This window comes from Metopolophium dirhodum, chromosome 1 (assembly GCF_019925205.1).
Source record: "Metopolophium dirhodum isolate CAU chromosome 1, ASM1992520v1, whole genome shotgun sequence".
In the NCBI taxonomy this organism is placed as follows: domain Eukaryota; kingdom Metazoa; phylum Arthropoda; class Insecta; order Hemiptera; family Aphididae; genus Metopolophium; species Metopolophium dirhodum.
The window spans coordinates 86145965-86162397 of record NC_083560.1 but is presented as its reverse complement, the minus strand read 5'-3'; the positions used below and the strand labels follow the sequence as shown (position 1 = coordinate 86162397).

Genomic DNA, 16433 nt, shown 5'->3' with positions numbered 1-16433 from the left:
TGAAAAGGGAACTAAGTTGTTGATTATTGACAATTACAAGTTTGGATTCCAAAAGAACCTAGCAGATAAGATACAGAGGTGGATATGTACAAAACGAAAATGTAAAGCATACGTTAAATTTTATTATTTAATTTAATGAATGTACCAAATGAAAATTATTATCTTATTACATGAGGCTAAAAAAAAAATTGAATATTGAACTGATTAATTAAATATGCATGCAAGGTCATTATACAAAATATTAAATAATTTTATGGTATAAAGGTAAAAAAATCATATCAATACAAATTATTATACTATAAGAAGAGCTCTTACCAAATATTAGTTTTGAAATCACTAGGTTAGAAAAACATTTTTTTTTTGTTTCCTCGACCATTGAATGAATATAATTTTAAAAGTTCATCAGAGAACAAAAGCTGCATAACTCTTTTTATATATATTTGTACCGTTTTGCCACCAAGACCAATTAGTTTATTTGTCTACAACAAAAATATATTATAAAAATGACTATAAAAACATTTGTATGAAAAATACTCACCAATGATTTGTGATATTTTTTATCCGACACCAATTGTTCCTCGATATCATTAAGAGTACTTATATCTTCAATTGGGAAAAGACAATATAGGTTACTGTAGTCAATATCATCATCATAATTTATATTTGAATTTTCTGTACTTCTTTTTGAACTTTTTTCAATTAACAAATCCAATTTTTCATCCAAATTTCTGATGCTGTGTTTTAAAATGATTAAGTTATGTAAAACCATATCTTTAAACTGATCGTCTGTAATAATCACAAAATTAATAAAATAAATTAAGGATTGAATATAATTTAATAGTATACTATTTTTCTATATTTAAGGGGACTTAGATGATTTGAAAATTTTAGTATTTACTTATTACTATATTCATCTATCAATATAATTAATAATTTGTAAAAATGATAGTAGTATAATGAATACTACATCCAATATTACACATTATTATTGCTTATATTTTTGTAAAATCATATTTAAGGATAATTAAACCTTTGTACAACCATTTTAATAACTCCAAAACTACTAATTAAAATTTAGATTTAGATACATCAACGTTTTCAAGAAAATTACCAGCTAAATAATTTGCAGTAAAAAGGGCGGTTCTCATTTGAAAAATAGATGTTTGTATTGTCACAGCTAGGACATTTCTTAAATATAGTACAAAAAACATTGGGAATTTGAAAATACAGTCTTATTAGGTAAAGTTAAAAATTCTAAAAATCAAAATTTGAATAAATGTTATATAAAGGGGAAAAATGGGCGTGAGCATGTTTAAAAAATTACCCTGTGTAAAGATAAATAATAATGTATGACAATAATCACTTGATACAGATATCGGTAAAAGCCTCATGGCTTTTATACATATAACCAGCTAACATGAATGGTTATTGTACTTGATTAAATAAATATTAAGGTATGAATTATATTTATTTTTTTATTTATAATATATAAATACAATTTATTTTGTTGTAAATGATGCAAGTATAACAGTTTTTTCATAAATGGATATGGATATGTATTGGTATTTTTATTTTTAAACTTATTACTTTTTTATCTTTAAAATTATTATTAAGACTTTCTGAAAGCTTAATTTATCAAATTAGTCCAGTATTTTACAGAGTCTATAGAGAAAGTGTGAAGTATCTATTTGGCAAACTGGACGATTACTTAAAAAAAATTGTTACATAGAAGTGTAAATAAATGAAAACGCCATGGTCCCAAAATTAAATTACTAGGTACCCAGTAGTGTTAACACCTATACAGTGTTATGTTAAATACTGATTCTACTGTATGTAAGGTTAAAACAAATTATTAGTTAAATTATATTTATACTGATATACATTATTTTAACTAATATTAATGTTAAATTGTGTGTAATGTGTAATGTGTAATAAAAAACGGAAGTAAGACTTGCGGTAGGTTGTGACATTGAATTGCAGTTGGAATAACCAAAAAGTACCATGTTTATATATGTAAAATTATTAAATGATGTATAGCATAGCTTAAACATTTAAAATACTTTCAAATGATTTTTGTTAGTTTTGCATGCATAAGTCAAAAAAAATAGTATAAAACAAAACTCTGAATAATACAATATCAAAACATTAATTAAACCATAATTACCTTTTTTAAAAATTGTCGAAGATTTTGTATTTGATATTTTTTTTACTGTTAACAGAATTAGTAAATATTAAAATTAAAATAAATTATTTATAAATAGTATTAACTAACCAGATACTTTGGGAGTGTCCTTAAGATTCAGAGTAATAGAATTTGAATGATTATGTTCATCATTATCAGTGTATAAACTTATTTTTCCTGAACTTTTTACTGCTAACAAAATATATAACTTATAAAATAGTTATTGGTTATTTTTAACACAATTTACTAACTAGATAATACTTTTGAAGAGCCCTCATCAGCAGAGTTAGAGTTTAAGTGACTATGTTTATCAATATCAGAAAATAAACATCTTTTTATTACCCTTAAAAATTAAATTTTTATATTATATGATGAAATAGTAGAAATACATTAATTATATACATACTATTTGATGGAGACGATCTTTGATTGTATGGAGATTTTTTTTCTATTATGAAACAAAATAGGCATATAAACTATTACTATAAAAAAATGTCAAATTCATAACTCAAATTACCAGAAAATAATGATAACTTCTCATTTGAAAGTTTTAAAGGAGAATTTGTTCTTGTATTGCTCATTATTATAGTTTCTTTTTCTGAATGAATATTAGACAAAGGAATCTTTACTGCTGTGAGATATAATAAAATCAAATTAATTAGTTCTAAGTACTATTAGGTAATAGCTATTACAGATGTAAATATAAATAGGTATTTTACTAAGCAGCTATAGGTATAGGTATCTACTTAATATTAAGTTCTCACCTGCTGTATCAATGATGGAGTTCTTTAAGGGAGACCATCCATTGGGTCGACTTTCAATACTATTTAATGTTTTTGTATTTGGTGGTTTTTTTTTTGAAGTTGAGGTTCTGCGTCTAACAAAGTATTAAATTGGTATTAATTATTTTTAATTGATTTACAATGATTTACACAAAAGTGGATACTTAATTCAACGTAATAACATTTAATAAAAACAAATAAATAATTTACCTGAATGATAACACGGAAGGGCATTTTTGTGCATATCTGTATCAGATTTTTCACTGTCTAAAAACAAAATAGGTATTTGATCAAATTATGATGGAATTATAAATTAATATTAATAAATAAAAATGAAATACCTAAATAAGTAAAACATTATATTCTATAAGGTATCGGTATGCAAACAATTTAATTGTTATACCTAACATTTATATCTGAAAAACTATGTAATCTAAATATTATGTTATTAAAACATACCAGATTCCGAGCTTAAACGAGTTTTATACTGCCTTTTTTAAATTTTTCTCTTTTTTTTTAACTTATCATCTTCCATTGAAGAAAGGTCAGATTTACATTTCGCAACATTACATTTTTTTTGGGCCATTTGAAAATTGTCTAGAAATATTTAAAATTACATTAAATAAATACATACCTAATACATCACACAAGCAAATGACTTATACCCGCCTACCATTTATTTCGACTGTACTGCGCTTAGATCAAAATGCACTTGATAGGAATGGACCCGAAATTATTTAATTTAATTAGGTATAGGTACCCAATAATAATAACGAAAATAAGCTTTAATTAGGTACATAATGAAAATAAGGTTATTTTATTCCTCTTAAGGTAGTGACTAGTCTACGACGGCCGGTACTCGTTCTACGCGACTCGCCTTCCCGTCCCACCTTGTGCCTTTTGGCGTGGTGGGGGAGTTGGCGTTGTCACGCTGTAGCCCGTAGTGGCGGTTGACGAAAAATGTAGACTGGTCGCTGCGGTACCTGTACTTTGTACTGGTGGCCGCTGCGTACCGTGTCAAATTGCCACGTGGAAGTAGACTGAGTTTGTCCGTCTAAATGATGTTGAAATGAAGTGTTTGGGATATTCAAAAGAGCTGCTTCAGCTTCCGAAACGGTCTAAAATATTTTATTTTTTACTGTGAGTTGATATGCTGGTGGTAGTTTTTGCGTGGTGTGATACACTGACAAAAAAAAAACGATAAAATGGATCAGTCAAAGGTTTTGAGTCCTCCAACCTTTTACGCTCAACCGCCCTGGCTTTTGCCATATGTCTCGATTTATAATGGATTGTTAGATTAAGTTGCCTATGTCATTTTTTTTTCATTTTTTTATTCTTTGGCTCTTTGAAAACTGTATCTCTATCTTCATTGCATTCAATAGATACGTCATTTTCATTTTCCACGGCTGATGGTTCCTGATATTTATTTTCTGAGTCTTTACTGACCTCTTGGTCTTCAGTGTCATTTTGCATTGAAGTAGCTGAGTCTTTATCACCACTATCTACCAAATTGGCCTCCCTTTTTCTATTTGTCGTGTATGGCAATAAAAATGACATTTGTTTTTGAAATTTCCATTGCTTATTTGTTTCAGCAGCAGCTCCACTTTTGAAACATTTTTTTTTGTCTTCTCAGTGCATCTCGATGACAACACCTTAATTTTGTCCACGTATCTTTTGCAAGTTCACCTGTCACATAATTTAAATTTCACTAACTATTTTTAGATTCTAAACGAAACTTTAGCCAGGGTGTTTTATATCATATTTATGTTTTAAATTTATAATTCGTTATTCTTACGCGATATTATAAAAATGTAAAATTCAAATGCTCATATAATTTTTAAACTTTTTTTTATTTTTATCAAAATTTGAACTTCAAATAATATTATTAATAATATTTAAAAAATGTTATTCTAAATATGTTTTAGATTTATGTATTGTCAGTTTAGATTTAATATTCATAAATTCATAAATGTACAGGTATTTGGCCTCGGGAGACAGTTATAAAAGTATTGCTTAAAGCTACAGGATGGATGATCGAACTGTGTCGAAAACTGTAAATGAAGTAGCACTCGCGGCATGGGACACTATGCAACCTTTGTATTTACCACAACCTACAATAGAAATGTGGAAGTCAGTTGCACTTGAATTTGAACAGCAATGGCAATTTCCCCCACTGTATTGGTGCTTTGGATGGAAAACATGTCGTGATTAAAAAACCACCAAAGAGTGGTACATCATTTTTTTATTATAAGCAGACTTTTTCCTTGGTACTAATGGCTCGTGTTGACGCAAACTATAAATTTATAAGTGTTGATGTTGGATCAATTGGAAAATTTAGTGATGCCAATATTTTTACGAGCAGTGTGTTGGCAAAAAAAATTAACAGACAATCTTTAAAAATTCCACCATCAGAATTTTTACCTGTATTTGAACAACCGTTGCCATATGTTTTTGTAGCGGACGAAACATTTCCATTATCGGAAAATTAGATGAGACCTTATCCGAAAAAAAGTGTTGTAGGAAATATGAAAAATAAAATTTTTAATTACAGACTTTCACGAGCACGACAAACAGTAGAATGTACTTTTGGTATATTAGCGTCCCGTTTTCGTGTTTTTCGAAAACCATTTGAAATTAAAGTAGAGAGTGTTGACAATGTTGTCAAAGCGACTTGTGTGTTACACAATTATTTGTGAAAAGATACGATTATTTCAAATAATATAACAGATGAAATTGGTGAAATGCCGGATACTCAGTTACTTCCATTGGCCAACAACAATTGTAGAACTGGATCAGAGACAAAAGTATACAGATTACTTTAATACAGTAGGAAGTGTACCTTGGCAAGTAGACAGTGTAGCTAGAGGAAAGTACTGACAATTATTATTTTTTAATTTTGTATTTTATATGATACTATTATAACCACAATAAATAACACTTTTCATTAAGGTGGGTACACACCGGAGCATTTAGCTGTAATGTAACGCCGTAATGTAACAGAGTTCGTGCTCACCTGAATGTTACAATGTTACAATGTTACACGACCAGTGTGTACGATAGAGTCGAGCGCTACCGTGTTTGGTTGTTCGCCGGTCTATCCATCAGTTATTCACAGTTTGTTCTCGAGTTAGTTCACATCGTGTACAATGTCTTCTGTTAGAAATTTACAAGTCGCTAGCGCATCATTTATTTTAATTCATTCTATTTAAAAAAAAACGAAAAAATAAAAAAAAAAGTGAAAGAAGATGGTGGCAAACAAATTTAATGAAGTATAGGGACATATGTAGTGGATCAGATTTATTAAATTGTCTTCAGGAACAGGAAATAAGTGGACAGTACAGAAACTTCATTAGAATGTCGTCAATTGATTTTGAATATCTAATAAATTTGATCGGTGAAAAAATCTCCAAAAAAGATACGAATTTCCGAAAAGCCATTCCTGTGAAAGAAAGATTAGCTGTTACGCTACGATTTTTGGCAACTGGTGATTCCTATCAAAGTTTGCAGTACCTGTTTAAAATGTCAAAACAAGTTATTGGACAGATTGTTCCTGAAGTATGCCAAGCAATTGTGGAAGCTTTAAAAGAAAATATACAAGTATGCATGTTCTATGAACATTTTGAATTATGTACACTTTTTAAAGTTTCGAACATAATTTAAAAACAAATCAAATATAAATAAATTTTTCCTGTTTAATTTTTATTAGTATTAATAATACAAATAAAAATGATAATACAAGTCCTTTTTTTGCTTATTAATAATAATTATTATTATAATGATAGTAAAATAATAACAAAGAAATAAAATAACAAATGTCAAATACTAATAAAAACAAATAATAATAATATTGATGACTCAAGTCCCTTTTTTGCTTAATATTAATAATAATAATAGGTAATTGTTATTATTATAATGATGGTAAAATAATAAAATATTAAAACAAATACCTAATAATAATAATAATATTGATAATTCGTCCTTCTTATAAAAATATAATAACAATTGTAATTTTAATAATATATAAAAATAATAATATTGACGATTTAAGTCCCTTTTTCTGTTTTTTAACTATTAATTATAATATTAATAAATTTAAAAAAAATAATAATAACAAATGTTAATAAATGTATTTTACACTTATTATAATAAAAAAAGCAACAATTACATTTTAATCTAACTGCTTAAAATTTTGTTTAATTTTAATTAAGATCATAGGCATTAAGAGTGGGGGAAGTGTTAGTATTATAAGTAGGAGGCGGAGGGCTAGGATTGTATGTAGAAGACGAAGGACTAGGACTGTAAGTAGGAGGTATAGAGTCAGGATTGTATGTAGAAGATGAGGAACTAGGAATGTAAGTAGAAGGTATAGGGCTAGAATTGTAGTTAGAAGACGAAGGACTAGGAATATAAGTAGAAGGTATAGGGCTAGGATTGTAGTTAGAAAGTGACATATGAAGAGGATGGATTTGATTTATATTATTAGCAGGATAGTTATATTCATAAAACCCCTGGCAAGCTTTAAAAATGATGTTACCGAACTCATGTTGAACAGCATTTCTTGTTTGTGGGGAAAAACTTTGTAGCTTAGTTTCTATGTATTTTCCATACGCACTACATTCCGTTTCTTCTACCGGTTTTGCCGCAGCAGTTAAAATTGAAAATGCCTGGTCAAGCATAATATCATCATCTGTTTTTTTCTTTTTTTTTGGATGAGATGATGGAGTATTGAAAATCACTGAATCATTTAGGTTTTCAGTGGATTGTAACACATCGACTTCGGGTTCTTTATTCTGATTTAATGGATTGTGTTAAATTTCAATCTAATGATATAATACAATTTTATAAGAAAAACGATTCTGAGCGAAGACGGTCAGTCAGTCTATAATATCTTACTAAGTTTGATGATATTATTGTGAATAATAGTATTTATTAGTATTTAATACAGTTGGTTAAATTCATTTTCGCCAAAAAAATTACATTTGAAAATGCCATTGCGTGCTTATAAAATATAACAATATACTCTAAAAGTTTCATATACCAACAAATAATATTTTTAAATTACAACAAAATAACTAAAATCATTATTCTTGGTTTTAATATGAAATTTTGTCCAAATTTGAATTTAAAATAACAGTAAAAATAACTGCATTTATATATTTTTTAGATTTTTTGGTTACAGTATGAACTATTTATGAAAATCTTTGTTTTAAATTTTCAGCCATTAGTTATAAATACTGAACATTTTATAATTTTTTATTTACAATGATTAATAAATTTCGAGGTTTTGATAAATTTTGTCGAAATTCAAACTTTAAATGCTTATAAAAAAAAATTGTGACTGCTGATTTTTAATATTTTTCATCTTACTTACTTTGAAACAATATATTAGAAGCCTTCTATTCAATTTTCAAGAATTTTTACCCAACAAATAAACTAATATTTGAACTTCAAACGCAGTGATAATAAATAAAATTTAAACAATAAAAAATTTGAAAAATAAAATTCGAGTACCCATAGTTAATATTTTCTTCTAAATTGTGATAATTTTTATACAAATATAATATATTATTATTTAAAAATTTAGATACCTACGACATCTGAAGGCTGGTTAGCTATTTCAGGAGGTTACGAAGATCGTTGGAATTTTCCCCATTGTTTAGGAGCAATGGACGGAAACATGTAGTCCTACAAGCTCCATTTAATAGTGGAAGTGAGTATTTTAATTACAAAGGAAATTTTAGCATTGTATTATTTGCACTCGTTGATTCCAACTATAACTTCATTTACGTAAATGCCGGATGTCAGGGTAGAATTTCGGATGGCGGAGTTTTCAAAAATTGTGAGTTATATAAAAAATGGAAAATAACTCGTTGAATATACCAGCCCCAATACCATTACCGGGAAGAGAAATACCACTGCCATATTTTGTACTTGGTGATGAGGCATTTCCACTGAATGAACATGTCATGAAAGTGTTTTCGGGTTTACATCCCAAAGGTTCTGTTAAAAGAAATTTCAACTATCACTTATGCAGGGCCCGCCGTGTTGTAGAAAACGTTTTCGGAATTTCATCTTCGGTGTTTCGTGTTTTACGTAAGCCTATGCTATTGGAACCCGAAAAAGCAGAGGTTGTAGTGATGGCTGTAGCACACCTCCATAACTTTTTACGGAAAAGTATGAATTCCGTGAACATTTATACCCCGAGTGGCACATTTGACAGAGAAGTTGGTGGACAGATAACTGAAGGAAATTGGAGATCAGAAAACAACAACATGACGTCTTTATTACCAATCCGGAATATGCCTCGTAGATCGGCGTTGGATGTAAAAGAACTTCGAAACGAAATTGCAAATTATTTTGTAAATGAAGGGGCGGTTTCGTGGCAAAGTGACTACGCATAATTTTATTTTATTTTTTTACTAGTACATATAGTGTGTTTTATTAATTTTTATTTATAATTATTGTACATATTGATTATACATTTAATAAACATAATACATTCATACATTTATAGTTTTTACTTACAGTATCTAATGTAGGTCGTGGATTGTCCTTATCCATAATAAAGGCAAAATGTTTGAATGCGAACCATGTGCTCTCATAAACTTCGTCTGTTCCTTGTATAAAAATATAATAAAAATATATTATAAATTGTTACTCTACGTAGCTACCCAGAAGAGTTGTCAAATTTATCAAACTTTTTATGTTAATTGTATTTTAAATTAATTATATATTGTTGAATTATAAATGTAAATAATTTGCACGGAGGTAACTACTACAAAGTCAATGTCACAAATTATGAATGAACGCGCGCGATTGCGGCGTCCGAATCGCTCGTGTGTTATTAAAAACCAAAATGAATGGAAAATACATTGGGAAAGTATTTTTAATACTAGTTGAGGAACGTTCAAAATTAAACATGCGCGTTCGAACGCGACCAAACGTGCGTCTCATTGCCGTGTGTGAATAAGCCCATATAAAAGTACATTTTTAATTTTAAATACTGTTAAACAATAAAGTTTTATAACGTGTTAATTGTTATTAACATCAAAGTTTCAAAACATTTTAATTTTAAGCAACGATTAACACAAAATGGTATAACGTTTTGATTCTAAATAACGAAAACGAAATATTTTTTCAAATTCAAGCCCTGATTATTTTAATATTTATAAAAATTGTTTTATAATTACCTGTGCCAGTTCTCTGACTATTTTTCATCTTCATTTTTTCTCGTCGAAATGATGCTTTAAGGCTGGTTTTTTTTTTCCTACATTCATCTGGTGTAATTTTCATTTCTTTGGCCAAATCATCCCACGCATCGGATTTTGCAAATTTGTTGTAATACTTTGGGTCCTTTGGGAACCATAGTACCGGTTTATTTTTGTAGCATTCAATGAGATCTAACACTTTTTCGTTAGTCCAATTCATTTCAAATTAATTGATTTAAATAAAACACTTATTGGTAAAATTTAATTGAGTCAAGTAAAAGTACTGATATGAGGATCAGCGATCAGGGCGATTCGCTGCGAGCAACTAGTTTACCGTACACACTAGCGTCGAGTCGTAATGTAACATTCCTTTGATGTTCGTCAAAATACCGACACTCTGGTGGATCGACGGCGTCGCGAGCCGAGCACGTACGAATGTTACAGTAACACCGTACACACTTGAGCATTACAGTTACATTACAGCGTTACATTACAGCTAAACCCTCCGGTGTGTACCCACCTTTATGTTCTAAATATTTCAAATTCTTATATATTATTATATCATAGAGAAGTGTGAATGCAAATCAAATAAATTAAAGTAGGATAAAAAAGAGATTTCTGGAACCGCGTCCTGCTATAGCACATCCCTATACCTGATGTGGCACATCCCGCGAAACCCGTTTGCACATCCCACATACATCTTATACACCACCTCTGCAGATCTATCAGATACGTACACGACATTTCCCCCGCTACCCCGCTTTTCATATACCCCCCACCATCAATCACACACTAATTGTACGATATTCTCTTCGCCACTCTTCCCTTTCAATTAGCCGAGGAAAATAATTTAAAAACTCTTTTGCCGAAACGGGATTCGAACTCGAATTGGTCGCTTCCCGAAAGACAACCACACCGCTGCGCAACTTACTCGCTTATGTTTACAAGGTATATTCTATCTTATTTAACTTGTGTTTACGACAGTCGTTCGCATACGTACGAGATGTATAATTTCCCCCACCGCCACCACAACCACTATACCTTGTGGTATATTCGTAGTCATTTATTTGTAGTTTATTTGTAGTCATCACATCTATAAATACCTACATACATACGCACTTACGTACAAACACACACACACACACACACACATACATATATATATATATACATACGCACTTACGTACAAACACACACACACACACACACACACATACATATATATATATATACATACATACATACATACATACACACACGTTATACATCTCAAACAAACACACATTCAAATTTATTATAATATAGTCTACATATAATATACATAGGTACTTACATATATCTAAACAATTATACACACATCATTATCACAAACCCCTGAACAAATAATTATACAATTTATATACTTATTACTTACATATCAATAAAACGCATAGGTATATTTATACATATAAATATGATATAACCATACACATACAAACTATAATATACTATTAAACACCATACAGTACTTATCAGTTTTCATTCTGAACTTATATAATAATATTTACAACACACACAAGCTCAACATATATTATATTATATACCTTATCATACATACACGCATGCATGCATAGATACATACTTTCATATCACATCACACACACACGATCCCAGTATTCCATATAGTTTGATAATAATATTACTACTGAGGATAGATATTGCAAAATGAAGAGAAAAGCTTTAGATTTTAGCAGTGATGACAATGTAGACAGTGAAGATGAATGGAAACCTAATAATAATCACAAATCATCGGACTCTGAAGAAAATTACAATTATCTACCTGAAAATATTATGTCAAAGGAAAGTGAAAATACTGTAGAACAGTAAGTTGAAAATTTAGAAATTGAAAAAGTACAAGAAATTGATGTTGAAACGGAAAAGGATAATAATTTAGTGACGTGGAGGCGAGGGCAGCCTGAGAAATGGAAAAGAAATGTTGCTGTCAAAAAAAGAAAACTCTAAAAAAAACCGTTGGTGATAGATTGTTCTAAATGTTAGTTTAAATGTTCGATAAGTTTTGATGAGGATTATAGAGTTCAATTATACAAAGAATATTGGTCACTTGATTATGCTCAGCAAAAAAATTTCATTTTGTCTCGTGTATCCCAATATTCTGTTAAACGACATGTTCCTATAACTGGTTCGAGAATCGCTAAACAAACATCTAAAATATATAAATGTATAAATGACAATACTCCAATTCGCGTTTGCAAACCATTTTTTTTAAAAACACTTTCTATAAATCATGGACCGGTTGATAAAGCTTTTGAAGGTTATAATGAAAAAACCGGAATTCATATTCACAAAGATAATAGAGGAAAGAATGAACCAGTAAATAAAAAAAGTCCTGAAATTATAAATTCAATAAAAAATCGTAGAGAAAAGTTTTCAATTGTTGAATCGCACTACTGCCGTTCAAATACAAAATGGCAGTATTTAGATCCTACTCTTTCAATTTCAAAAATGCACGAGTTGTTCGTTCAAGAATCAATCGAAAAAGGAAATAAACCTGTATCTTTAACCACCTACCGCACTATATTTTCGGAAAATTATAATTTGGACTTTTTTAAACCTAAAAAAGACCAATGTTTGTCATGTGAACAATTTAAAAACGCTGAAAAACCTATTCAAGAAGATATTGCAACAAATTATGAAAATCATATAAGGAGAAGAGATGAGTCATTCGCTGCCAAAAATTTAGACACGGAACGTGCCATACTATGAAAATATTTGCAGTGCAACTTTCGATTTACAAAGCGTACTTCAAATTCCGTCGTCAGAGGTATCGTCTATGTATTATAGCAGAAAATTATGCACTTATAATCTGACTTTATATGAAGCTGCTGCACCGAACAAGGAATTTTGCTATTTATGGACTGAACTTGAAGGACAACGGGGAAGTTCAGAAATCGGTTCAGCCTTGTTAAAATGGATAAATCAACTTCCACAAAATGTAAATGAGGTATCATTATATTCAGATACGTGTAGTGGCCAGAATCGAAATCAATATATTGCAGCATTGTTTTTGTTTGTTGTAAATAATTCTGTGGTTAAAAATTTATAAATTTTTAATTTTTATGGCTAAGGATTGAAAATTTAAAACAAGGCTCCACGTAAATAGGTTATACATAAATTACTTTATTCACAATAATATCATCAAATATACTTGGTAAAATCATAGGCTGACTGACCGTTTTCGCTCAGAATCGTTTTTCTTATACAATGATATTATATCATTGAATTCAAATTTAACACCATCCATTACAGTGACCCACTTGTAACCTACTGTACAGCAGAGCAACATCCACTTATCCACCTTTTTATAATCAAAGTTATTTCTAAAATTATTTATTCATAAATTTTTTTTTATCTCTCTATGTATGTTTTGGTGTTTATTAATATATTATACATATTAATATATGTTTTGTATTACAAGTTATTCTAAAATTAATTTATTAATAAATAATGTGTTTATTAATAGAGGTTTTAAAAATTAAACATTTCCTAAAGGCTAACAGGAATAGATCAATAGGTATCCTGATTAAATTAAATACTAATATTCGCACAAACCATTATTATCACTGAAAGACACATTCGAAATTATCGGTAAACAAAATTATATATTTTTCGACTTCACCGTTTATATACCTACTACATTTATTTTAATGTTTGAAATAATACAACATTTAATCTAATATATTTGAATTAAACACAAATATGCTTATACTTACTTTTCATTTTAATATTTTAATTTTTGTGTAAAATAAAAACAACTGTGATATTTAAAAACAAGTTGTAACAATTATAAATATAATAATATAACATATTTATATGTTTCATAACACTTATGTATATAATACGAACTCTACCTTATGTACGATTTACTGCTGATCGATACATTAATATTAAAACACACACACATAATTGCAAGGGCTATGACCAACACACACCATGGTCCATGGATTAGTAAAGCAGTTCACTATACACCTCATATCTCAATACACACTACGACTATGTATGACTACGATACAGTCACATATTATAATAGAACATAGCTTAGGTATATTATATTTGCAAGTATTATTATTATTTGTCAGTGCTTAGTAGACAATAAACCATAATTATAACTTAAATGGAATCCTAGTAATTTAAATATATTATTTAAGATTCTGATATCTACATATCTGCCCCTAACCTATGGTATTTATATCTATAGGATCCTACGATTCTCCCTGAATATATTATATTTAACTGCTCATCCCCCCGATCATGATACAAAGTTTTTTATTTATTGGTAATAATGCTACATAAGGTTACACCACAGCCGTCTCAATCAACATTCGCCAAACACCCCGCACCAGCACCTTCGCAATGTGAGACGTAGATTATTCTAATATTTATAGGAAATTAAATAATTTATATGAAACAAAAAGACACAATATATAAAAAGTATTTTCAAATATTAAAATAATATTAAGGTTTACAATAAATATTTACAAGGTTCTTACTTATCCATTAAATGAATTATAAAATTGTATCATTATCTAAGTAACATATATTTCTCGGTATTTCAACATCTTCTAGGTAATAATATATAAAAACGTTTATGATGCCTCATCCATATTATATATCCAACGGTATATTAATTTTCATATCTCCTTTATACTTTCGAACCAACGGATACATTATGTATCAAACAACGTCTTGATCAATTGTTATGTAATACATTTATACATCTGAGAAAAACAACATTCATCAAGACTAGTCATGCATCGACATGTTTGTATGCCAATAAAACCTTAACTATTGTTAATCAACATTGATATATTTTAAGAACGCATGAGAAAAACATACATGTAAAAGCCATATCACTTGTGTAATATTTATTTTTTACATTATTTATCACACCTACCATATTATTATTATTACACATATACCCCTCTTGATCACTAATCCTTAATCATTACCTATCACTTATTCTTGATCCCTTGATCCTCTGATCTCATGTTCTATATTTTTCATACCTGTGCATGAGAAAACGTATACACGAACGCGCATACAACAACTTACATATTATCAATAACCTGACCGACATATATATATATATTAATTCATGCATGTACACGGGAAAGACACACACCATTACCAGTCACAGTCACCACCAACGAAACCCTCCCGACTTCACGCTTACATATGAGAAAACGCATCTGTGCTTGCACATCAACAACTTACATATCACTCAAGTGACCGATGCGTATATTTTATCAGCACATACGTACAACAGTCATATCACTTGTATAATATTTTTATTTTATTGTGTGCATACATACAGGCATATAACACCACTGCCATATATTATTGTATAAGTTATAATATCGGAAAATTAAGAACTATTAACAATATCTCCCATTTCAGCAGATACTCTATGCGGTTTATTACCTAAATTTAGAAATATACAATAATTAACGTCACATCTGTAGTACCTATCATACCAACTTCTTTATCAATTTAACAATTAAAATTTTTCATATTATTAGTCATTTTCCATACAGGCTCATGCTACAATATATGCATACACGTGGGAACATACATACATTCTTGTTATTGTATGTTTATATACACAATACTATCAGGCTAACCTATTCTGAATAATATTGCAGATACTTATATTTTTAATCAATCATACATACATTGAAATATTGTATGAAATTACATTAGACTAAAATCATAGCTTATATATACATACATGGATTATAGGTATATACGAGAAAAAATAAATCTCTTTAAATGTTATTATTGTTATTATTATTCATCAAGTGTAGTGAGAATTATAATATATATATTAATAAGTAAAAAAAAAAAATAATAATAAAAACTATTATTGACCCATCACTTAGTTCTATAGTTACCTATTTCAGCAGATACTCTATGCGGTTTATTACCTAAATTTAGAAATATACAATAATTAACGTCACATCTGTAGTACGTATCATACCAACTTCTTTATCAATTTAACAATTAAAATTTTTCATATTATTAGTCATTTTCCATACAGGCTCATGCTACAATATATGCATACACGTGGGAACATACATACATTCTTGTTATTGTATGTTTATATACACAATACTATCAGGCTAACCTATTCTGAATAATATTGCAGATACTTATATTTTTAATCAATCATACATACATTGAAATATTGTATGAAATTACATTAGA

General features: G+C 29.0%; 3 protein-coding genes and 1 long non-coding RNA gene across 4 annotated transcripts; 2 read left to right on the top strand and 2 right to left on the bottom strand.

Annotated features, from left to right (window-relative positions):
- Positions 1 to 341: 341 nt before the first annotated feature.
- Positions 342 to 2763, bottom strand: LOC132943028 (uncharacterized). The gene is made up of 5 exons (XM_061011798.1): positions 2700 to 2763; positions 2273 to 2374; positions 2165 to 2209; positions 539 to 786; positions 342 to 479 (listed from the first exon to the last, which is right to left on the bottom strand). Exons 1-5 carry the CDS (start codon positions 2761 to 2763, stop codon positions 342 to 344), a joined length of 597 nt encoding a protein of 198 aa, XP_060867781.1.
- A 185-nt stretch (positions 2764 to 2948) lies between these two features.
- Positions 2949 to 3556, bottom strand: LOC132934376 (uncharacterized). The gene is made up of 3 exons (XR_009663018.1): positions 3424 to 3556; positions 3175 to 3231; positions 2949 to 3059 (listed from the first exon to the last, which is right to left on the bottom strand). It is a non-coding gene; the product is annotated as an uncharacterized LOC132934376 (long non-coding RNA).
- Positions 3557 to 5705: 2149 nt separating this feature from the next.
- Positions 5706 to 8647, top strand: LOC132943020 (uncharacterized). The gene is made up of 3 exons (XM_061011785.1): positions 5706 to 5768; positions 6280 to 6561; positions 8549 to 8647. The coding sequence occupies exons 1-3, from the start codon at positions 5706 to 5708 to the stop codon at positions 8645 to 8647; spliced, it is 444 nt and encodes a 147-aa protein (XP_060867768.1).
- A 172-nt stretch (positions 8648 to 8819) lies between these two features.
- On the top strand, positions 8820 to 9365 carry LOC132943011 (uncharacterized). Its single transcript, XM_061011773.1, has one exon. The coding sequence runs from the start codon at positions 8820 to 8822 to the stop codon at positions 9363 to 9365; it is 546 nt and encodes a 181-aa protein (XP_060867756.1).
- The last annotated feature ends 7068 nt before the right edge of the window (positions 9366 to 16433 follow it).

Excerpts from the sequence above, each read along its gene's own strand:
- LOC132943011 (XM_061011773.1), top strand. The coding sequence starts at position 8,820 with ATGGAAAATAACTCGTTGAATATACCAGCCCCAATACCATTACCGGGA.
- LOC132943020 (XM_061011785.1), top strand. The coding sequence starts at position 5,706 with ATGCCGGATACTCAGTTACTTCCATTGGCCAACAACAATTGTAGAACT. Across the intron at positions 5,769-6,279 it reads GAACTGGATCAGAGACAAAA|GAACAGGAAATAAGTGGACA; the intron begins GTATACAGATTA and ends AATTGTCTTCAG. Across the intron at positions 6,562-8,548 it reads CTTTAAAAGAAAATATACAA|ATACCTACGACATCTGAAGG; the intron begins GTATGCATGTTC and ends TTAAAAATTTAG.
- LOC132943028 (XM_061011798.1), bottom strand. The coding sequence starts at position 2,763 with ATGAGCAATACAAGAACAAATTCTCCTTTAAAACTTTCAAATGAGAAG. Across the intron at positions 2,375-2,699 it reads GAAGTTATCATTATTTTCTG|CAGTAAAAAGTTCAGGAAAA; the intron begins GTAATTTGAGTT and ends ATATTTTGTTAG. Across the intron at positions 2,210-2,272 it reads GGACACTCCCAAAGTATCTG|TAAAAAAAATATCAAATACA; the intron begins GTTAGTTAATAC and ends TTCTGTTAACAG.